Here is a 26,498-nt window from a genome sequence, read left to right on the forward strand (position 1 = left end):
AAAGGTAAATTAACATTTCAAAATTTTATCGTATATGCTTAGGACCAACAAACCATATAACATCTATATAATTATTGTTTAAATTTTAAATACTGAACAAATTATTATTATATTATATGCCTATTACAATAATACGCTTAAAAATAAAAATATATTTACACAAACACAATCATACAGACCACGGTTGATTGGAAGGCACGTGGCCCCCTGTACCCCCCCCCCGCCGCCATAAATACGCACTGCATACTGATTGACAATATTTGTATCTAAATAATATTATTTTATTAGTTTTTTCTAGAGATAATTTATATAAAAAAAAAAATATTAAATTTTATTCTAATTAATTCGATGAGTCCAATTACGTATGGTGTAGTATTATACGTTTATGATTGTGAAAAAAATGCATAAGTTTCTGTGACAAATATTTACAACAAGTAATTAAAATGAAATGAAGGTGTTCAAATTTGGTTTGTCTCATATAACATATGGGGAGTAATTGTCTCATTACTTAAATTATCCATAGGATTTGTAGGAATAAAGAAAGGATATATTTCTCAGACAGGGCTTGCGGAAATTCTAAAATCAATGCGTTACTAGAAAGAGTTAGAATTAGGAGTTAGGGCATTAAAGAAATTATTAAGGAAAGATGATAAGATAGTCGGCTAAAGACTAGAGATTTTGAGATTTAAGTTTTTGGAACACTGGATCATAGTTGTGCGAAAGGTTTAACTTGAAATCCGCAAAACAAAAAATAACATTTTTTTTATTTTTACAATAATTATATTTTTCTCGTATATTATAAGTTATAATACTGTCCAGCATATTAATTTTTATTTTATCTTACGTAATCTACGGATAAATCGGTAAAATTGTTTTTTAACCGTCCAATATTTTGTTATAAACATTCTAATTTTAGTTTTCCAAAAACAATTAATTCAATAGCTTATAATGTATTCTTAGATTCTTTGTTTTCAAATTAAATAATTTCTTCCAGAAATGTTGAAATCTATTTTATATGTATATACCTATTTTTAGCAATTGTGTAATATTAACAATCCTGCATGTCATGTAATTAGGGGCAAACATTTGACAAATTGAAAAATTATTTTACCATAACTTATATAAACCGTAATATTTACTGAATAATAAAATACAAATGTGTTGACATTAAAAACTAGATAATAATAATAATTTATTAGATTTTGAGTAAAGCTAGGATTAGGAATATATTAGTTTTATATTAACTTTGTATGAGTTATATTTTTTACAATGGAAGAAAATAATTAAAATGTTTCAAGTATTGCCTACGGATTTAATATTTTAGTATTTTACTCATTATAGTTGGTATTACATTTAAGTAATTTTCAAGCTCCGGTCTAAATTTCTCTTTTAAATGTGATAGTTTATTGTTGTTTTTAAATGTATTATCTCAATTTAAAAACAATTATTCAGCGGCGCCATAGTGAGATTCTGATCTTTTTTTTTTGTTCGACTTTGAATAAAATAAACTATATCACCTTTTACCAGACTCGTATTAAGGTGTTAGTAGTTGTAGGCTACATTTTACAGACCCAATGATATTGGCTATGGTTTAGATGGGGACACCATTCCCGATATCTTTTTCGGGCAGCGTCTGAGTTGCGATTATGTTTTTTATGAGGTATTTTAGGAATCTAATGCCTGTTTTTTAGATTAAAACAATCAAATAGCATGTTTGTTTTTTATACTAAACAAATCAATCGTGAAATTATACTTTCTACTTTTCAGACTTACGACGTCAAGACTGTAAATTAGCAACGTTTTATTCGAATTCAAACCGTGTTATTGAGTTATTTTCGTTGTCTCCTATGAAATTGTCTATATCTATTTGCTTCTATTTTTTTATTGGTAGCCTTTTTTAATATTTGACGAAATATGTTTATTCTATTATACAATTATAGTTTAATTTGTTTTGTTTAAATGTAAGAGATTTATTTAGATTAGATTGTACCTACTTAAAAACCATATAGTGGCCGTTAAATTTAAACTGTTTATATCATTCAAACTACAGTACGGTTGTACACAATTATATATTTATTAAATACGAATTTAAAATAAAATAAACCCCATCTAATATTTATCAATTTTTAATGTTTTACTTTTTAATCGTATATTTTATCCAATATATTGTGAAATATTATTTTATTATTTATTTAAGTTGAATAATGATAGGTTTGTATAAATTGATTGAAAATTGTAAAATGTTGTTCAATAAACTTATAAACACAAATTAAATACTTTATAATATTTATACAAATAGCTAGTTAAATAGGGGCCACCAAATTTTTCATACCATACAGGTAATTATATAATATTAGTTATTGTTTTTTTAATTATGATTAAATATTTTGTATTGTCTTATTGTTAGTTAAATATTTTTTTCTGGTAAAACGTAGAGGAACCACTTTTGTATTTTTTCTTCCGTAATGTTTTCACGTTTATAAGTAAGAAAATTATCTTAATTTTTATTAATTATGTAATTAATCAAATATTTCTAAATTGCTTGTCTGTAGACATTACATTATTTATTTAAATTTAAAAAAACGTTATAAATCTATTTTCAATAGTTTATTTATCTACAGAGAAAAAATCAATTTCAGTTAGGTACACCTGTATGTTTGGCACCATAACAAAAAGTTTGTAATTAATTTTAAAAATAAAAGTTACCTACACCATCATCGTCACTAGCCAAATTTCCATAGTTGATTGTTTTAATTTATCTTGATAGTATTTTCAATAAATTCTGATATTCAGTATTTAACTTAAAATGTAAAAAGATAAGTAATTTGTTAATTTAGATTAGTCATAAGTTATATCGTAAAACACTTCACAATTTTAACGTGTGACATTTTTTATTTTCATTTAAAAAATACATTATCAATATAATATGATTTAGCTAATATATTCATAATTGTGATATTTACCGTCCTGAAATATACATTTAGTTTTCAAATTTTCAAATTTACCAATATTCCATCTTAATAACAAAGAACTATAATATAAGTAATTAGACGAACACGATAAAAAAAAAAAATTAGCCAAGAGCTGGTTTTTTATAATATAATTAAACACTATTTTAAAGGCGGAAATCTCGTTAAAATTTCCATTATTATTCGAAACTATAATTGGATGCTTCAAATTTCTGTCTTTGAATTTATGTTTATAACTTTGTGGTTATTAATTTTGAATTTAATTACTATATTGTTTTAGTTTAATACTATTCTTGTTTAGCTAAATATAAATCTGCCACAGTCAAATATTCTATTTTCATATTGTTTGCGCTAACAATATTAGGACATAAATAGGTAATGTGTAATAATTAAGTTTACAAAGGTTATCTTAATTTAGCATTAAAGGCCACGTGTGAGATTCAGTCACGATATATATGTCTGGGCAAATAACGTAAACAATGAATGCTAATTTAGTTGACGCATACAAATAACGTTTGTATTTCTTAGTATTCCTCGTGAAACCATTCAAGACGTCAATAGTGTATTATACAATTGTTTTAAATACATTGGAACCGGCAACCCGCCTCTCCAATATATTCAAAATAATAATTTATTATGTAATATCTCCATGAACTGGAATAATTGTTATATAAAGTTGGCTCAGCCATTGTTTTACCTCGTGCTGTGAATTTTTTAATAGATATATTTATTATTCATATTTTTAGTCTGTTTTGTTATACGTATATTATTTTCTAGTTGGTTTGTGGAGGTGTAGTTTTTTGTGTTATTAATTTATTTTAAAATAAACAATGTCTTACAAGTAAATTACGCGTTGGTATTAAATCCAGATTATCCAATGTCGTATTTAAAGAAAGTTAAAGTTTAATACATATAATATATTACTATATTAAGTATTCTCTATTGTATTCTATTACTTTGAATCAAGTACCAATAATTGATACAAATAGTAAATAATTAGGGTTTAAATATTTAAGTACATCGTTTGTTTTTAAACACTTTTTTATAATCATAATATAAAAGAGTATATTATAATGAATTCAATTATTTATATAATAGTTAACACAATAACGATGTAATGTTAACTATTTTATATTGTACGTAAAGACAATATAAATTTTATGACATTGGTAATTTGAATTGTTGGAAATTGTTTTCGGTAATTTCTATGTGATTTTCCAAATTCTAAATCAGTTAAAAAGTAACATACTATTCGTTTAAGAATCATACCCAAGAATTAATACATGATTAATGATAATATTACAATTTTGTTAATTAATTTTAAATTCGTTAAGCTGTTAATGCGAAGAAACATAATAATAGTAAATAATAATAATAATAATAATAATAATAATAATAATAATAATAATTTAGTATTTTATTAAATATTTCATAAATAATATTAAACGGTTATAAGATTATAACTTATAAATATAAAATTATAATACAACTAAATCATAATTAATTAAAGCTATACAAATTACTTTATTTTTTTCTTATCGTTACATTTTTTAACGAGTAGTTACTAGTTAATTAGTTCTAAACAATTAAAGCTTATATAAGTGTAGTAGAGTGGTGTTGCACAGGATCTTCTCCACTCATAACTTAAAATATTTTACTAATTAATTAATAGTTCAAAATAAAATTTGTGTGTATAGAAAATCTTTCAAAAATATTCTGTTTTGTAATATAAGATTTAAAATGAATAATGATTAATAAATCGTAAAAATATAATATTATTTTTCACTATTATTTTGTAATAACAAAATGTAAAAATTAAATATTTTCAAAATAATTTTTAAATAAGTATTTACTGTTAAAATAATCGCCCTGTATATATATATATATATATATTATAAACAAATAGTATAATGTGCGTCACTGCAAAGTATTTACGTTGTAATTCAGATATTTATAATTCTATCACTTAACTATTTTAAGTGAGTTTTGAAAGCTCTAAAAATAAAAAAATATTAGTGAATATATTATGTTAATATAAATAATATAATGTATACTAATATTAATAACGTTAATATTTATAATTTACTCCACCAGATTTTTATGATTTATTAAATTCAATAGTTTGTGAATCACTATATTATTACTTTTATTTTAATAAGATGTCAATATTATGTAAAATTAACAAACAATTTATAAATTTATTTTTTAATTTATAGCCTTATTTTAAGTTTCAACATACATTATACATTACTATGGTAATACAAATTAAAGTAAATTGTCTAAATATCTTCTCTAAGTGGTTATGAAATATAACATTAAACAAGTATCTCACTGTACAAAAGTTAAAATTATATTTTTACAAACATCAGCGGTAATTTCTATTTATTTAAGATAAATCAAATTTCTCGAATCATTGGTCAATTCGCGCGCTTTATCAGGATTCAGGACATAGTGTATCTTCGCCGCCATCAAATTTGTTGTCTGCTAATTTACACAATACATTATAGTATCTCTTAACTAGTCATAGTAAGAATATTAAATGTAGTATGTGTATTTGTTAACGGTGTTTCATGTATCGTTTAGTCTTTATCTAAATCAAAATCTTTCGTGAATCATTCCCAAGGCCACTGCTATTGATGATATCGTTAAATTATAATAATAATATAAATCATTCAAGAATTTAGTGTGTAGACAGTTTCATATATACTATTCAGCCAAATGATTTTGTGTAGATTTTGAGTTTACTTTCTAAATTAATTCAGTTTATTTACTACCTATATATTAAGGCTATATAAGGATTTTAAATTAGTAATTTAAAAATTAGCAGCTAGGTTTTTCATTCTATCTTCTTATTATTCTTTAAGTCTCGAGATTTTACTGCATTTAAAAATACAGTAAGCTTATCGCAATATTAAAAAATTATCTAAAATAATAATAATAATCAGTTAATATTATTTAATTTAACCTTTTCAAAACGAAAGTGACTTATCAAATTATTATTTTAGATTGGTTGTTTTTATTATGTATTATAATATATTTCATTAAGATCAATTTTTTATTCAAGACCTACTATCAATGTATATATATATATATATATATATTTATATCACATACCTAATATAATTGTATATTTATCTAAATGTATGCTTATAATCTATCTTATTCCATAGAGATGTTTTCATAAACATTGTACAATTAATTTACAATTTAAAATATTTTAACCACAGTATATTATAATATACCTTGATTTTAACTATTATTTTTTGGTTATTAACCGTGGTTAAAAATTTAAATCCCTATTTAAAGTAACTGTAAGAATATTAAAACAACGATGTTGTGATTGGTTACGATTTTGTCGTAACTTTTTGAAATAGACATTTTATCGTCTGAACCTTCAGTTTTGGCACTTGACAAGGGAATGTCATCGTCATTAGTGGACGTAAAATAAATATAGTTTAACTTTGTTTTTATTTTTTTTTTTTTTGCAGACCCAATAAAAGAAAAAAATCAATAAATTGGTGTGGTCTAGGTTTTAGAGCACTCAGGTAGACTTTTATTATGCAAACATATAATATTGTTTTCTAATCTAAATATTTATCTTTTTTAAGCATTTAGGGTATTTTTTACTACTGTTACATATATATTAGTTTTTTTTCTAAGCTACATAACGAATTCCACAATTATTTTGAATTAACTTATAGACTATGTACGGACTCCAGTTGCGTGTCAATACGAAAAAAATTGAATAAATAAAATTCAAACCTTTTAAAATATTGCCCTTAGAAAATGAACAAATACCCTTCCTACATGTCAAACTATAAACTACGAGTACATATAAATTAAATAATAAAAATAATAAATGATAAAGCCAAATGATTTAATTATAACGGTTTCATAACAGAAGTCTAGGTATTCATATAAATTCTCTAATCCAAAATTTGGACTACTACAATACCTGGCCATTCCTCAAGATGGTTTAAGCGCAAGTAGTGTCGTGATATTCTATTTCTATAACATAATAAAAAAATTGAATTATAATAAATAGTCTTGTCAATTATAAATATTATTAATATTATGTGGTTCATTTCATAAAAAATATTATATATCATATTATATCATTATATATTTTATTATGTTATATTTGTTATTTTTAAGCCAGTGTCAAATGGTACACACATATTAATATATATATGTATATTTAATAAATAAACGTTTAGAGAAGAATACATAAAGTTAATTATTAATATTTAATTCATGGAAACTATTAAATTGCATATTGTATTTAGCTGATAGTTATATGAATATTTATTTTAAATGTTATAGAAAATCGATTTAAAATTAAATTTGCCATAATGATGAACTATTTCCTTTAACATCGTTCCCCGAATATTCAATTATATTTATTTTAAACATAATAATATAGTTAAATAATATACCTAGATTTTTTTCTATAAAATCTGAACTTTAACCTTTCTCATTAATAATGTTTAATTTAAAAATAGATAACAGAAAAAAAATATTTTAAGTTCGTCTTTGTGTTTTTGTATTTTAAATCTCAAACATTTATTATTAATAAAAACTTTATATTTTAATGAATTATTATCGATGATAACCTTAGTAGTTTTTAAAGACAAAATTTAAATTATTTTATAACCTAATATAATTAGCGAAAACTGATATAATCTGTATGTTTATTCAGAGTGGATATACACATTTATTAGTACTAAGTATAATATTTTATTTATTATTACAACGTGCAAGGGTAAATCATAAACTGTACAAGTATAATGTAATTCATTTTATTTCATATTATAATTAAATTATGTACCTAATAAAATACCTCATGTTAAGTTTTCTCTGATAAACATAGTAGAACTTCCAATCAATTTATTTTTTATAAATGTATAAACCTACTTATCTATCGGAAACAAAATAATTGATATAGGAATTTAATAAAATAAAAGTCAATTACATAATATCACCGCACTCGGCGCACTCGAAAACAATTGAATAAATCAACACACTTCTAAAAACCTTCAATTTATTTTTTGAACTTTACTAATTTCTATTTTATCAATTATGTATATTATATTAAATTATATTTAAACACAATAGGTACGAAAGATATCAGTTGTTATTTCAATATTAATCCAATAATATCTTCTAGATAATATAACGTTTCATCAGGCCCTACAAATTATTTGTGTTTGTTAAATTTTTTTCTTTGATTGCTTTTACAGACAATTCGTTTTCTATTATATACTATTAAATTTCTGTTATTTAACTTTAAAAACAATTCATTTATAGATTTGTAAAATGTTACTAATTTTTACATAAATAAAAATAAAAATATGTATACTATTAATATTGATTAGTGATTATATATTGGTTATACCTACTATAATAAAGAGTATCTTATTTTCTAACAGATATTCTATTCATATTATTATATTGTGGAAATAAGCTTTTAAATAATTATTATTTGATTTTTATTACTGTAGTTATCTCATTATTGTTATTCTCTATTATTTTATAACTACTTATTTATTTATTTATGCACTCGAAATAATTAGTATGTTATATTATCAGTAATCAATAATCACAGATGTATACTGGCCTGCCGGGATACCACCAGGTACCTCTTTTACTTAAATTGAGTAACATACAATAATATTATTTTTAACAATTCTAATTAATAATAAATAACTATCAACTATGGTGTCCTTAGAAAATAGAAAAAAATGCGTAAAGGGAAAACAACGAATTTTCATTAGTAATAATTCTGATAATATCCTCATGGAATGTCGGCTTTTTGAAAAGGAAAGGAGGAATCTCTCTAGTCATATCCCCTTGTCGATATCCTAAAACCTAAATCAAGACCCACACAACGCCAAAGCCACTTTGAAATTCTTACATAGCTCAAAATCTGAACACTTCCTAATAATATTTAATTACAAATTAATATTTAATTAAATAAATATTTTTGTACTATTTGTATTATGATGTACCTATAACCCATATAAATAATTTGCTTCTGTAATTACTAAATATTAATGTTCGTTCAATGGTCATTGTTGTCTTGGACTTAATTTAATAATAAAAAAAATAACTCAGATAATACAACTTTTGGTGAAAAACTTAAAGTGGATGAAAACATTGAAAACCTATATAATACCTATTATGTGCGTTCATCGTAAAATATATATAGCATAGACGCCATAGACATTAGACACCCACTGATAGATATTATAGAAATCAATGAGTATAGTATGTGTATTAGTTATTCGCTGTTATAATTTGCGCTGTTATTTTTTAATTAAATAAAAATGTAGATTACAATATTACATTTATTATTTCCTATAACAGAAAATTACTTACAGGTTAACAGTGTTTTTGACTTTCAGAAAGATGGTATTTTCATGGTTATGTCTTATGTCGTAGTCGACGTAGTTTAACAAATAGGTACCTAGATAATTTTGTTGATATTATAGGAATAAATGATATCCATGGGCCCCTTTACTATTACCAAGTGGGCCCTAATTATATATTTAATTTCCCAGTAGAGAAATGGGCCCAACACGCTCCTGAATAATCATTTACATGAAATAAAAAAAATACATTTCGAATATATTATTTATATTTTCTAATATTAATAATATTTAATTTATATTTCTCGTAAGGAAATTAATTTCCAATATTTTATTTGTAACTGGATAAAACATTAACTGACAAAATTCTTCTCAATTAACCAAGTAGTCAATGTCTTTGTGTTTAATTTTGTACCTATACATGTACATTTATTTGATGCATACACAATTTTCTAATACATTTTAATTATTGCTATTATTATATTCAAAAGTGATAAATTTTAAAAACACATTAATGCCCTTATCTAAAAATTAAAGTCATGTATGATTTGCGAATATAATTAATTAAAGTTAATTGTACTTAATACTCGGAATTTTTTTTTTAAATACAGCTTTAATCAAAATATATTTTATTATATGTATTAGGTATAATAATATTAAGTGTTGGTTGATTTGTTCATAGAACATTGATAGGTTAGGTATATTAAATCATATATAATACAAGTAAATATTTTTTTACTCAAACTTAATATTTTTTTAAGTTTAAAATATACAATTATATTGAAATATATTACATTTACATTATTATTATTTTGTTGTTGTTGATCGACTGGAAGAAGGTTTAATGTAACTGTAATAGTGGGTCGCCGTGTAATTAAAGTTGGGAAATAACTGCTGGTTATTAGTTAGTTTTTTCCTTCCTTATAGACGTTTAAACTGTCGAATAATCGAAATTATTCTATCTCCGTAATTTAACTTTATTATAATAATCTATGTTTTAAGTATTTTTAAGTTCGAGAAGGAATGTTTTATTTTTTTAAAACTGCACATTTTTATATAATTAAAAATGATATTTTATAATTTATATACTATTATTTATTATACGATTATAATCACTTTCAAATGTAATATGATAAATGATAGCGAATCTCTAAATTGGCACAATGACCTACCTAGTGATAAATGTTTGTTTATACTTCATTGCTACGTGTTAAAAATTACAATTTTATTTTTTTATTTTAAATGCATTTATTTTACACTTGTTATAATTTTTTATAGATCTTTTTTTTTTTTACTTTTTAAGAAATATTTCATATTTATAAGAATTGCTACGAATAAATAACAATGTTGATATCAAATTATTTAATTAATTTTCTTAGATAATATTTAAATTAAATTTGTATTAAATCCAATCGCATTTAAGTATTTTCAAAGTATTACGACACTAATACGTGTACTTGCCGATATCTTTTAAGCTTCTAAAACTATAATAAAAATTTATAATTTTTTATAGTTACTTAAAGAAACAATAATACAGTGCTTTTGATAGAAATATTAAATTATAAATTATAATTTTGCTAAATTATGAAAAAAAATTGTATAGTAGTCTTATTTGATATGAAAACGTATTAAAAATCTATGAATCATAAATACATTTTTATAAAAGTAGGTTTTTTATTTTGTTTAATATAACTTATCTATTTGTAATTCTTTGACAAAAAAAAAATGAATATTGTAAAAGTTTTCATTTTTTTTAGTTATTATATGATTATTTAGTATTCATCATTATAATATGGAATATATGTTATATCTCGTATATGATGTATTTATTAATAATGAAAATGATGCTTTTGTTGAAGTAGGTATCTTGTCCTAGTGAATTAATGCTTAAAATGTTTATGCATAATGTATTAATGTATTATGTAGTAAAATTACATTTAGTTAATCTAGTATTTGTATTTGACATGATGGTAATTCCAAACATTGTGCGAAGACGCAATAAACATTTTGGCTGTCCATAGGTCGTTAGCAATCGTAACCAAGGTTTTAAATTAATAATTTCGCATTTATCGATAATATCATTCTAAACCAAAAATAAACGAAATTCGAATTTGATTCAACTTTTAAAATAAAACCTTAAATTAATGTATACAATTTTTTTTTTTATTAAATGTTTTTATGATATGTTTGTGAGAGTGGAGTTAAAGAAATCATTGGGAATAATGGATTTGACAAATTTGATACCTTTGTTTATATTATTTGGATATATGTTTAATATTTTAAATTCAAAATGTTTATTTTGCATTTGTATACATTTAAAAAACTAATTTTATCTTTATGTTTGTTCATAACACACATTTGTAATTTGTTTATGTACCTATACAATTTTACGGATAAATTTAAAACAATTTTTTAAATTTTGAATTTTTATGCATGTTTTTAGTACATCAGTTTTATAGCCCTAGATAGTGATATAGTTAATTAATGGGTCACTGTTATGGGTGAGTTAGATTTTAATTGAAATATATATTATAATATGTACAAAAAATGATTCGGAGTGGAGACGTTGTATCAGAATATTTTAGTGAAATCACTAAGTTTACAATATGTTTTTGTTATAGCTATTAAAGTCACTTTAAGTCTATTTTACTACTAATGTTATGGAGAGTTAACTAAATTTTTTCCAAAAACATTGCATTTATTGTGTTATTAGTATTTAATTATATTATAATAATATATATTTATACTATATTATATTTTTGTTATTAACTTTTGGGTTAATACCACCTAACCGTTAAACAGTGAAAAACGTTCATACTTAATTACTATAAATACTATATAGGTATGTATCTTAAAATAAATCAACATATTTTGAAAATGTTGTGTATAGTGAAATTTATAATAAAAAAATATAAGTAAAACTTTTAAGCCTCCACGAACAATGTTTTTGATATAACAATATAACTATATAATTAATATCGTTATTTAATGTTAAAATATACGTAATTTATTTATTATACTTTGAACATTGTATTACATTTTTAAATCTTAGCTTTAAAAGTTAAATATTTTATTAAATAATTACTAACAAATACTTGAAGTAATTTTAGTTATATTGACATATTTTGTAAAAATTCTGAATTTCAAATGCTTATAAAAAAAATTGTGTCTATGTATTTTTTAATAATTCTATACAGGTATAAGAACAACTTAGGTATGGGATTTGTATTCATTTTCTAGAATTTTTATCTAGAGAATAATTTTGTTTATTGTCATATTCCACATTTTTCTTAGGCGGTTTTGTATATGATTTATGTACAAGTACGTACGTAAATATCATTTTATTATACTGATCGCCGTTTTTTTTTAATAATATTTAATAACTTTTGACAACTACAAAATACTGGTGTTTGATCATTTTGAGTGAAATGAGAATTGAATAGCGATCACCGAACTTCTTGTTTTTAGTTAGACCTTTAATTTTATGTGCATAATATGAAATAAATTATATAAGGAATGTCATAATAATTAACAAACGTCCGTGTTCCACCCAGACTGCAAGTCGAGTTTGACATTTAATCAGTCTTTTTTATAGCAATTATACGATAATATTTCTAGTATAAGTATGGTAGGTTGTATTCATTCGGCTAGCCAGAAATCGGTTCAGACGGTATAAATTATTTTTCCTCATTTAAAACCTTGTTATTATTACTATTATTATTTATTACTAATGAAAAAACGATGCTTAACAATATATATTATTTTAGACCTAATGAGTAATGGGTGCTTAAGTAGGTGTTTTAAACAAAAACTGATAACTGTATTACAGTATATATTATTCTACTCAATAATAGTGTACATTTATCGTTCAATATTTATCTCATTACGTACCCACTACCCGGTACACCTTTAGTAGTACATTTTTATGTTTTTCCATGTTTATAAATTATAATATATTTACAACATACAGTATTCGTTGGTCTCAGATTAAAATTTGTAACAAGACTACTAACTGTATAGTACTACTGTTATTACTTATTAGTCATTACTCAATGTTTATACCGGTTTTAAACAAAGTGTTATATTTTGTCTTACGATGAAGATATCTTATTGTGTATTATACAGTATTACTATGCACGTTGTTAAATTCTAAAGCGTTAACTATTTTGATTTGATCGAACGCATTAAAGATAAAATTGAGTCAAATTTAGCTTAAAAAGTTATAGCAATAGATTTTGTCAATTATTCACGTTGTAGTTCTTAAAATAATAATAAAGGTAATGGGTAGTTTTAAAAATTAAAAATCGTATGGTTTTGTTAAGAAAAACTCCCTTTCAGTTTGTATCATGTATTCATTAGTAATTAGGTACCATGTACCTAACCCGCTATATAATATTCTAAAATTAAATAGATAATTCCAAAAATCGAAACATCAGTAACGTTACACCTATATATAATATATTTTTATTATTTTTGTTTCAGACAACATCAAGTCAATTCGAAGTATAGAAATCAGTTCTGCGTTCACGCAACTATCGCAAAAAACAGGTTTGTCCGAAAATCGTTTATAATAATAATTATTGTAGATCAAAATTTGCGTACCATGCTCGTCGGAATCTCCCTTCCCCTTTCAGTATGCACACCCAACAACAAAGCGGCGCGGCCCCCGTCGGCATAATATATTATATTTTAACGTATTATGCATATCTATATAGGTATTATTATTATTATATATTATGTATACTGCTGTACCACTTTTTCTCGGTTTTAGTTTTTTTTATAAACATTTCGTTGTAATAGGGGACCGCCGCCGTCGCTGCGCTGCGCCGGCGTGTGGATTGTGTGGTAGGTGCAGCTAGTGAGCAATCGCACTGCTGTTTGAACGACACGTGCAGACCTCGAAAGTGTTTCACATATAACTATTGTGTGTACTTCGATCACAGTAAGTTGTCGCGTGTACTGAAATAATGTGACGTTTGTGGCGACGATAATTTTTCTGAAAAAAAAAATCGTGGTTTTCAAATTGTATTATTTCGTGATCGACTTGGGATTCTTTACTACCACTACGACATAATAATATCACTTATTATTATTCACATCTACTGCAGACGTACGGTTTGTTATCGTTTTAACGTGGGTCATTTTAATAGTTATTCGTTCTGGAACCGGGAGCCCCTTTCGTACAAAACGTATTCAAGTACATTATTATAATATGATGTAACTTATAGGTATATTATAATGCGATATGTAGAAATATTCATATGCGTTCAATTATGATAATTGGTAAGGAACTGTTTTCCCCTATTAACATTTCGATGCTATTAAAGGGGTCATAAGTTAATATTAAATATGTATATTGTGTATCGTTTTTTTGAAGCGTTACCTTTAGATCGTCATGCGTTTTTAAACTATACAAATAACATATGTGTATGTTTTGCGATGATTATGAAACATTTAACATAGTCTTTGTTTTACCGCACACTAATAAATTCGGTGGACGATTACATTTTATTATATAAACCGTCCAAATATTTGATTACAAAATGTAGACATGATTTAGTAGAAAAACAATTTGGGATTTTATGCGTTTTGGTAATTTCTTGCATATATTTTAAAATATATTATGTCTACTAAATGTGTAGTAAGTATAGCATTTTAGATTCGTTTTAACAAGGAAGTGCTGATAATTGATATATTTATATTAATTATCTAAAAAAACTATAATTAATTATTTATAAACATGTAATTATTTTTATTTTATTTCCGAATAAAATAAATCATACAATCTAGAAATTTGTTATAGTGAAGATGCGCAATATATTTTATTCGGGGTTTTTTTTTTAAATAAATTGTTATCATGTGGCCCGTTAAAAGTATTATATTATAAACTCTAGTATTCAATTTAATTACTTTAAAAGATATGTTAGGTACGAGGCATTCATTATAGTTGTATACATAATATGGCAAAGGTCAGAACACTAGGATTGTGTTTTATAACTCTGTAAAACATTTATATTATTAAAAATATTTATATTGTGTTTAATAATTATTATATAGTAAAGACTCATTTATTATTAATATAGGTTGTTGCGTCTTATCCTCATAATAAATAATAAACTGAATTTACCGCGTAGATAAGTGTAGTCAGTTATCACTGTTATCATTCTAATTTTCTAATTTATCAACTGTTCATGAGGAAATGTTAGTATTGTATTAACTTAAATAATATAACGTGTTTAAATTAAAAAAATATTACAGTATAACGTTTAATTATTCTATGAAAAAAAATATTATTTTATTTAAAATTATTTAATGAATGCAGTTAATAAAATAATAACGTTTTCAATAAGATAATTTTTAAATATTTCATACTATTGACGAAATATTTCATTTCAATCATTATGTTTATTTTCGCAGTGTTATATATTTAAGTAATCCTAAAGAAGAGTAGATTTTTTTTGTTCTTAGTGTAATTTAAATGAAATTAATATACGTTTAATGTATAATTATTATACCATGAATAGGTACTATGTACTTTATTATTGTGTAAAACAGAGCGTCTCGTCATATTTCTCTCCAAAAAGTACAATATTTTTTTTTTATTATTATTTGATAAAACCAATTTAAATACTATTTTTCTGAATCTTATTTCTAATGAATTATATAAATTAAAAATATTATTCACAGATTTTAATCATAGTAATATCCTATAAATATATACTTTATAGGTATAATAGTACACGTAAACAATAATACATTACATTTTTTTGAAGATCTGATAAATTTATCTTTTTAACCCTTTTTAGTATAATTAATACATCACAAGTTTTAAACTGTACCTATTTTATCATTGTTTTTGTTATCTAAATGAACTTTCATGAACAATTTTATACTTGTGAAATCGAAAAAATTTATAAAAATATATAAAAAAAATTAAATGATAATTAAATGTAAATTATTTTTGTAAAATATCTCGTTTTAACATTTTATTTGTTTTTGACTTTCATGATAATTGTTAACTATGAACTTTTGTACTTTTAACTCTTTAAATTAAAAATTAAAACATTTTTAGTATTTTAAAAGGTATAGTGACCAAATTTTAAAATATAAATATATATATCATCGTTTTAAAACCAATACATTGATCAAAGTAGAGGAGCACTTTGTATCTAAGATTATCGTAGTTTGATTTTCAATAAAAAGTTTTAATTGTTCTGAATAATAATATATAGGTACTTTTATTTCTATCGGCGACAATTTTATGTCCATAATCAGCGTTAATACTTTAACTTTCTTTGTTCATAATATTAATTACTGATCAGAGTGGAATAAAATGCATGTTTTGAACTCTATAATATTATAAAATCAATAGTCAGGCATAAAATTTAATATTTTACGATGATTGATAAAATAAGACAATATCAATGTATGACGTAATATAAATAATATCAATTATCATCCAATCAGCATCAAAAAACACTTCCAGTAACGCCCTCCTTATCAAAACTGGCTATAAATTATAACAGAGAACAAATAGATAGCTTATTTAATATAAGCAGCGGTAGATATTAAATAGTCGTGTGAAGATGAACATCAAGAAGTGTCTAAAATCTAATATAGGAGGTCAGATTAAAAACTATTCGATTAGAGCAGTAATAATTTATTTGAATTTTGAAATTATTTTCATAGTTGTAAATATAACCAAATGTTAACTTTAGATTTATTGTATTTAGAAATGACTCGTGAATCAATAGTGAGCAGTTACAATACTGAAGATGCGTTGGGGGACAAACCTTTGGAATTAGTTCGACCTACTAATCACGTCCACGAACACAACACAATACATCATCAAATATTGGAGGTAAAATTAAGTTTTTAATCATTAAAAAGTTGTCGAGAGTAATATTAAATTATTATAAAATTAATTTCTTATAGTATTTTTCCATTTTTATCGAAGTTTAATTTAAATATTTCTGATATAGTAATATTTACATAATAATTATTCAGCTTTTAGAAATATTAAATTTGATAATCTAAAATAAAGTGTATAGTATAGGTAATTGTATTTTTTGTCTTTATATTTAATTGGTATACTATATTATGCATTATGTAACAAAACAGTGAACTAAGTTTTCAATAACATGGCAAAACAATTTATTATAAAAAAAAGTTGCTTTAAAAAAATAAATTAAATTAAAATATAATTATTTCATAATTCATATTTTATGACAATATTCACACATATTATCACAAAAGTAATTATTTTATTTAATACTTATATAAAAAACTAATTTAAATTGACATTATATAATCATGTTTTATTGGAGTTATACAAATTTTTAATGTTAAAAATAGTTTACTTTATATTGTATTGTAAATTATTAATACACTTACTTTAATACATATGATACATTTCTGTTAGAAAATTCAATGTGCCCTATATGCAATGACTAAATTCATATAAATTAACTTAATGTTCTTTATTTTCATTACTATTTGTTAAATTAAATATAATTAAAAACCTTCTGTATTTTTTATTTATCTAGATAACTTATAAAAAAATATATTCAAATATGTGTAATTTATAATTTTAGTTAAAAAAGCAACAACAACTTCAACAACAATATTTATTGGAACAATTCCAAGCTCAACAACAACAATTAGCGGAGCAACATGAACAACAACTCCGGCAACATCTTAAAGTAAAATATTATTATATAAGAAAAAAATATTAGTTTGCTATTCAATAAAAGAATGCTTAGGTAAATTTTCTATTTCAGAGGAATATTTTTCAAACAATATATATTAATAATTTATCTTAGTGACTACATGTATATTATACATAGATACAAATAAAAGTTTCTCAACCGACTTAATAACCTGTTGAATAAAAGATTTGAACTGTCATCTTGTGTTTGCTATTGTTATACATTTTATGAGCATAATATCTGTATTAAGTTACAAATATATACAAATAGTTCATAGCGTGTTCTTGATAGACGAGGATCTTACATAAATAATGTATAGACATGTGTTATGCAGGATTTATGGGAAAAAAAACGGGAACTTGAAGAAAAAGAACAGCGTGAAAAAAAAGAAGAAGAAAAATTGGAAACCATAAAAAAAAAAGAAAAACATGAACAAAGTGCTATTGCGTCATCCGAAGTTAAACAAATTTTACAGGTAATATAAATAAATAAATTTAATGATCGATATTTAGATATCAATTTCTATTTCAAAATTACAACGATTTGCATTAAAACATAAAATTAAATTATTTTTCACAAATCAAAAGTATTGTAATGAGATTTATTTACGCTTATATTTTCTTATAGATTTTATATGATATAGTATTAGCGTGGTTAAGGTTTTTTAATTGTATTATAGTATTATATATTTTTTAATGTTAAACCACATTTTAAATATTGAATTTAAGTATTACGTAAACATGATTAAAATTAAAGAAAATTTAAAAAAAAAGAACCGGCATAAGTTTAGTTTACAATTCATAAGAATGGATTATTATAAGTTAAAAATGTATATTAGTTGGCTGTTTTAGTATAAAAGCTATGATCAATATTATTACATTTGAAAAATAATTTTGATAAAAGTTCGCCGATTGATTTACTGAAAATATGTTTAGATTTTATTACAACACGTGTACTGCCTACTTGCCGTTTTCTTAGATTCTCTGATAAAGTTATGCAAACATTTATAAAAACAATAGTCATTACTTAGAGTCGTTTGTAAAATTTTAAATATACATAGGTTCTGCGTGACATTTTTAACTTATAATAATTATTATACCGCAGAAAGTATTACTGATTGTGGACATTAATGTAAAACAAAATGATACCTAACTAAGATTTATAAATATACCGTCAAAATAATAAAATATAAACTCTGCATGATTATATTATGGAGATAGCAGACGTAACAAAAATGTTTTATATTATTAAACGTTAATAATCTTATATTTTAGATATTTAATATAGAATTAGCTAAATAACTTTTTTTAGTTCAACTATTTCGTGTATATTATGTTTGAAATACTTATTTTAAATCATAATCATATAATAATTTAAAATCAATGTCTGCTTTACTTTACACTTCTGTATCAGGTAAAAATGTAGTTATGTATTTATATTATTATATAAATAGTTGTGATAAATATCACATTATTCAAAATTAAATTGAAAATATAACTACTGAGTCATATTTTATCATATGTATGCCATATTAGTGTTATTATCGTGTGTACAAATATAGTTATTATTTATTATATAGTATTTAAAAATGTATGATCATTTCAGAGTTAAAATACGCCCACGTTTTTTTTTTGAGTTAGGGGTAACAATATGTCATAATACTAATACCAACTAGATAAAATACAATTACTAATACAGTAATACCTTCCATTTTTCCGATTACCTATATAATAACGATAACTATTAAATGTAAACATAGACATCGGTATAAATCCGGAGGCCTTGTGAATATATTTATTGAAATTGAATATGAACGACTATTACAATTTTCATAATAAATATCTCAAATTGTCTAGTTTAGCTTTTTTTTATTTAGTACATCCTTAAAATTGTCTAGGGGTTTCTGTTGAGTAAAAAACATCGAGAAGCAGCATCAAGCAGTTCTATACAATCCCAACAATCATACCCTAGTTGGTTAGTACTTGAGTTAAACATTGTTATAAATACACTAATGTGTAAGTATTCAAAATGCTCATATTATTTTATAGGGGAATTTTACAATCTCAGCAGTCGGAACCAAACGTAATGCCTAGTAGTTTAAGTCCATCGTCTAGTGGGTCAAATATTACACCATATAGATTTGTCGGACGGTACGAAGAAGATTTCCCCCTAAGAAAAACAGGTATTTATATTTAATCTAATAAAATGTAGCTTTTTAACATCCTTCATTGTTTTAATAATTTTTAAAAATATAATGCGCTAAATACATTGAAACACCTAATTTATGTTTGTTTATTTTTATATCTGTCTAATATATTTATAAATTTGTAATACTGCAGAATCATATAGCAAATAATACTATTATTTTAAGTATTATAAATAATACTTAAAAATTGAACTATAAAGAAAAATTTGAAATATTCCAATGTATTTACATTGAAAAAATTTAGATGACTGAATTGCGTGGTTTAATTCGTTTTAACTGAAAAATACTATTAATTAAACTTTTCGTAAAATAATAGTACAATCTCTAATTATTGATCGTCAATTAAATTTTCTAGTGATATGGAAATTGTATTTTTGTTCGTTGAATACTAGCTATTATACTACTCCTACAATGTACTGATAAAAATAATCAAATATGACTGTGGATAGTGGTATTATAAGTTATAACATTTATTAAACATTTAATTTTTTTTTGATCATTTTAATTTTTTCTTAAATTTGTTTAACAATTTAAAAAAAATTCATAACTGATTTTTATGAGATTTTATACAATAAATTTTATAACATGATCTTATAATTAATCTTATGTAATTACATATACATTTTAACATTGAAAAAAAAAATTTAACATTTATTCAAAGTAATTTATAAATGATTCCGTATGCGAGAAAACCACTTAATCAACATAAGAGAAAATAATTTGAAAACTAAATGTATACCTACACAACAATGAAAACAATATTTTTATTGTATCGTATCATTTTAACTTTTTCAATTTTAAACAAATTTGTATCTTAATAATATCAAAAATAAATAAATAAAACTATGTCATTGAATAGAAAATATTGTTATCTGTATAGTGTCATGTACTCGTAAATTTGGTTCCCAACTATGACTGTTGCCCGAGTCTTTTGTATATGAAACAAATAATTTATTGAAGTGTGGTGTCATCTAAAAATATTTTTAAAATGAGTTGTTTTTTTAACCATCTAAATAATTTGTTATGTTAACCTATAATGATGACAACGTAAATAGATAATAACAAACTTATTATGCCTTTTAATTACTTTAGTTTTTAACATAACGTTTGTTTTCTTTTTATCCACTGACCACTTTCCTAACTTAAGTGTGTTTTTTTTGTTCCTTGTGTGTGTTGAAAATGTTATTGCATGCAGCGTCCGAACCGAATTTGCTCAAAATCAGATTGAAACAGCGCATGTTCGACCGACGTAACAATCCAATCGCACGGCCCAAAGAAAGATCCGGCAGCAGAGTGTCTAAGCTCGCAAGTACCGTACCATTTTACTAATAAAATATTTTTCCCTTTCAATACTAACCTCATAATATTCCATCGTAAATTTTACACTCCTGTTTTTATTTTTCAGTAGAGACGTCGCCTTCGGGTAGCACCCCCGGTTCTGGACCTAATTCACCTCCTATACTCATATCAAATTGTCGAAACTCGCCTTCAACTGGAGCCACTACTCCAATAAAAGAAGTAAAATACACATTTTCCATAAGAATTAGTTAATTAAGATTTTACGTATTTTATTTTTTATTTTTTAAGGAAGGAGAAATTTCATTTGGCCATATGTCTAATAATAAATCAGACCAAAGCAGTAGTGTTGCTGATATATCTGCATTATATACAAGTCCTTCGATGCCTAATATATCACTAGGTCGACCACCATCTAATTCGGTAATTAATATTTTAGTACAATTAAATATTTATAAATATAATCTAACCATTATTATAAATTGAGTTAACTCACGCCTGAAAAATAAAAATAAATTAGTTAGGTGTGAGTCGTAAAAAACACGATTGGTTATTTAACATACTAATATTAAGTTGTTAACTTACATGATATATTACATATCATGTTTTATATATTTTATACTATATATTATAATATTAGGTACACTGCACTGGCTAACTAACAAATAGAAAAAAAAACATTTTTAGAAAAAAAGATAATCATCTTGATTAAATTTATTATTATTATAAATTAATAAACCTTCACAAACCCTAAAATAGTTTTAACTGCTCCAAGATAATTATTTGTTTAGGTTAAGCCTCTCTTATATAATACAACATTTTTATTCAAAACGTTTAAACATAATCACCTAATAAGTAATAAAACATATTATAAAAATCGATTGTTTCTTATAATGTGTTGTCTCAGTCTTACTAACGCATAACATATCAGTTTTTACGTTAAGCAATTTCAATTGTGTGTTGTTAGCTTAAATATTTGATTAAATTAAATTATTGTCAAATTTATAATATAAATTATTTGTGTTCTTTCGATATTTTAAAATAATAAAACATAAAAGTTCGTAGTACTCGAACATTAGATATTATAAATAACTATCAAGTATAGAACACATAATAATGTCTTTATCTTTAGACTTAAAGTTTGACAATAAGTTCAATCTAATTTTTAAGCTAACCTAACCACACATAAACTGCTAAACGCAAATGTTCTGTTGTCTCATTGGTAATCTAGAGACAACACATTCGGGCACGATCCGCAGCGATTAAATGTAAATATGTATGTAATATAATATTATTAACATACCGTAGGTATTGACTGGCGTCGCCGTTTTACACCACCACAAATTTCAGTTTTTATATTTTGGTAATCCCTGGTTGTAAGAATAATTGAAATCTTATATTGTAGATCACGTACCTAGCTAGATAATATGTTCGCAATCATGCCTTTTCTCCTTTAATATAAAAGAGAAGAAAGTTTGCGTTCGCAATACATGCGGTAATTGACAATTAAATTAAAGTTTTACCACACAGTTTGATCTTTTATTGATTTTACGGATACCTATTATATTTTAATTTGTGTTGAAATTCGTGAAAAAAGAGTACACATTCAACACAATGGAAAATATAATTGAGAGTAATCGTGGTAAAAAGCAGTTGATTTTAAATAATTTTAAATTTCGAATTGGTTTGTGTAATAAAGAATTCATTCATTGGCGGTGTACAACTAATAACTGTACAAAAAAAGTCTATACAAATGAAAGTATTAAAATTATTAAATGTATATAAAAGAAAAGCTATTGAACATGTAAGTACGTACAAGACCAAAAAAAATTATTTTAACTGAAATCACGCAAAAATAATAATTCATCAGATGTTACTATTTCGGATATAAATAGACTCAGCAGAAATTCTAAGAAAAACGACGCAAAATAATGCGTCAAAATTCTACTAATATAGTTGTTGGTTATTGCTCATAAAATCATAAAATACTTAATTTAATTGTCATAAAAACCAAATAAAATGAAAACTTTTTATTGATTAATGTGTAGTGACGAAAAATAAAACATAGTAATATTTCCATGTGAAACAAGTCTTAGATTTTTATCAATAGTTGATGGTTTTTTTTTACAATTTTTTGCATTTCATAGATATTTAAATGGTTACTAGATATTACGTTCCATTAATTTGTTGCTTATTAGTTATTACCAAAAAAACGCAAAGACTTGGAGTAAATTTTTTCTCCCCCTTAAGTAACTGTTGACTTTAAAAAGGCTATAATAATGCAGTTTCTGAAATGTGACCGCAAACCTATATTTCAGGATATCGGTTTCATTTTACTCAATCTTGGTACCGTAAAATACAAGAAATCATCTTATCGAGTATATTAAAAAATGAGTCATCTGGAATTGGTTAAATGGTTACATAATACAATTGGCTTATTATTTTTTAAATCCGGAAGACGTAAACGATTGTTTCGTTGGCGACTTTATGAGCGAATGTCCGATTGATGAAAGACTACAAAAATTTGCCGGCTATTTCACAGAAATATGTACTTCTGAACTTACCCACACAACAAACGCCTGTGAATTATTTCATGCATAATGCATATTTTAAAAATAATTTTTATCGACATTTGTCGTCTACTTTTCAATGGTTAAATGTTTTAATCGAAAAAGTGCAACTGACGTTTATTGCAAATTAAGGAATACCGTGAAACCAAATTTTAAAGCACACAAAAAACACCAGTGTCTAATTAAAATCTGCCGTTGTACGTTTATTAAGTCCATAGCGTATTACCATAAAAATTAATAAGGTTTATGAAATACAATTATTTAAAATGTTGACTTGATTCTTGTAATAGCATTATACAATATCCTCTGTTTATACAATAAAAGAGTATTTATTTAATGTTTTTTACGAATAATAATTTAATAATTTATTACCTAATTATTTTTTTATTTTAAAAATCATTGCCAATTATCAATAACTTCACATATTTTCATAATAAAGGGTTATCAAAATATAAAAACTGAAATTTGTGGTGGTGGAAAAGTGGATTGTCCATAAAGACATTCTAAGTATTATCATAGTTGAATAATCTGTGGGTAGTTATTTTATAAATTGTTAAATAATCGTAAAATTATATAATAGTAATATTAAGTCTATAAAATCGTGCATAATCATACGACGAATCATTATTTTGTCAACTTCAATTTTGGTTTTAGTTAAATTTGCCTCTAAGAATTCTTAGATTAGAATAAATGTACCAAAATCCTAGTGTTTTCAAATATTCTATTAAATTAATTTCATTGCTATTAATTTTACGATTTCGATTAAATATGTTAATTTAACTGGTGTTTGGGTTCTAAATGGTAATGTGAATATAGATAAATATATACATTATTGATACATATCAATATATGCTGTATTGAACGGTTAACGCTAAGTAAAATTTAAAAATAAATTAAATGTTTTTTGTAATAATTTTTAAATATCGATCAAAACCTTAATTTTAGTATCATTATTTAGTAGGTACACCAATTATTAATTATACTGAAAGTTGTAGACTTGTATAAAATATTACATATTTATGATATTTATTTGATAAAAATAAATACAATTTATACCCTTTTTTTTTAGGAGATAGAACTATTTTAAACAAACTAAGTAAAATTCTAAGGTATTTCTATTCTTGCTATAAGTCACCTTGGGTTAGGTTTATATGGTTTCTAAACATTTATACAGTTTCGAAATATAAATATAAGATAAAATATAGTATAAAATCTTATTTTATTGAACATTTTTAGGCATAATTATTTAAACTATTTTATAACCAGACCTACAAAAAACTTGTTTTAAGTTGCATCAAACTTGTTTTTTATACCTTATTTGTAATAATTTTGACGATTATTATTATATATTTTGTTTTTTAACATTTGAAAATCACTAATTTTTTTTATGTTTTGTTGATAAATCTTTCTCCGTTATACTATTTGGTTAATGCTTTGTACATTAAAAAATAACAGAATTCTGGTAAAATAAAACGCCATTAAAATAAAGAAAATACTTATCATATATTCGGAATGATTTTTTTAACTTAAGACGCTCAATATTTTGAGAAACGTCAGTTTTTTTTATCAAATTAAAATTATTAAAAAATATTTACTTTTTTGAATCATATATTTCATATTTCTAAGTTAATTCTTTTTTTAATTATCCGACGTATATAAATTGAATTTTAAACAAGTAGTAAATTAGTAATAACTTTAGTGTTAGTAGTTAAAACAATTTTATTTTCGTATGTTAATTCTTTGTCTGGTCTAGACTTGGCTATTTTTATATAATGCATTTATAATATTATACGTATTATGTCTATGTTAATAATCTTAAAAGTTGTTAAAGCATAAATTATGACTGAATAATGTTAAAAAAAAACCCCGTTGACTAATAAATAGATAGTTATATTTATTTTAATTATAAATTATACATATCAATTTCTCTTTAATAAATTTAATCATGTTGTACTTAATATTTTATATTTTTATGATTAAAACAACGTCATAATTTATAAATATCTTTTAATCTATTGCTATTTCCGCTCTCCGAATATTTAAACAGTTAAGAGGATGTCAGCGTACTATTTGTTTTCTCTCTGACGCACTTACACATGGTAAATTAAAGTTCATCAGACCCAAATATTATGTTGTTAGCTTTAATATTACAGTGTATTGATCTATTATCAAACTTCAAGTTCAAACATTATCTGTGTTTCGTGTTTGTTCATTGACTGTTATAATAATATTTCGACTTTTCTGTGATAGTAATTCTATTTTGTAATATTGTATTATTTTACATACTCATAACTTAATAAAATCCTTTCAAGTATAATTACATATCATAAAATTGTTCAAAAACATTTAACTATACACATTTAATTTTGAGTAGTCTGTAC

The 26,498-nt window shown here is 23.7% G+C and overlaps 1 protein-coding gene across 12 annotated transcripts in view; it reads left to right on the forward strand.

Moving 5' to 3' along the window:
* The window catches only part of LOC132923779 (histone deacetylase 4), a 53,205-nt gene that overhangs the window by 18,924 nt on the left and 7,783 nt on the right, over positions 1-26,498 (forward strand). For 4 of the 12 annotated variants that reach the window (XM_060987744.1, XM_060987747.1, XM_060987745.1 and 1 more), the window contains 9 exons: positions 13,820-13,885; positions 17,071-17,198; positions 17,932-18,039; positions 18,365-18,520; positions 19,943-20,019; positions 20,094-20,227; positions 21,447-21,560; positions 21,657-21,769; positions 21,839-21,970. In XM_060987744.1, coding sequence (XP_060843727.1) covers positions 13,820-13,885; positions 17,071-17,198; positions 17,932-18,039; positions 18,365-18,520; positions 19,943-20,019; positions 20,094-20,227; positions 21,447-21,560; positions 21,657-21,769; positions 21,839-21,970 — 1,028 coding nt within the window. The other 8 variants (XM_060987751.1, XM_060987748.1, XM_060987749.1 and 5 more) reach the window with 8 other exon arrangements.

Source organism: Rhopalosiphum padi, chromosome 3, assembly GCF_020882245.1.
Source record: "Rhopalosiphum padi isolate XX-2018 chromosome 3, ASM2088224v1, whole genome shotgun sequence".
In the NCBI taxonomy this organism is placed as follows: domain Eukaryota; kingdom Metazoa; phylum Arthropoda; class Insecta; order Hemiptera; family Aphididae; genus Rhopalosiphum; species Rhopalosiphum padi.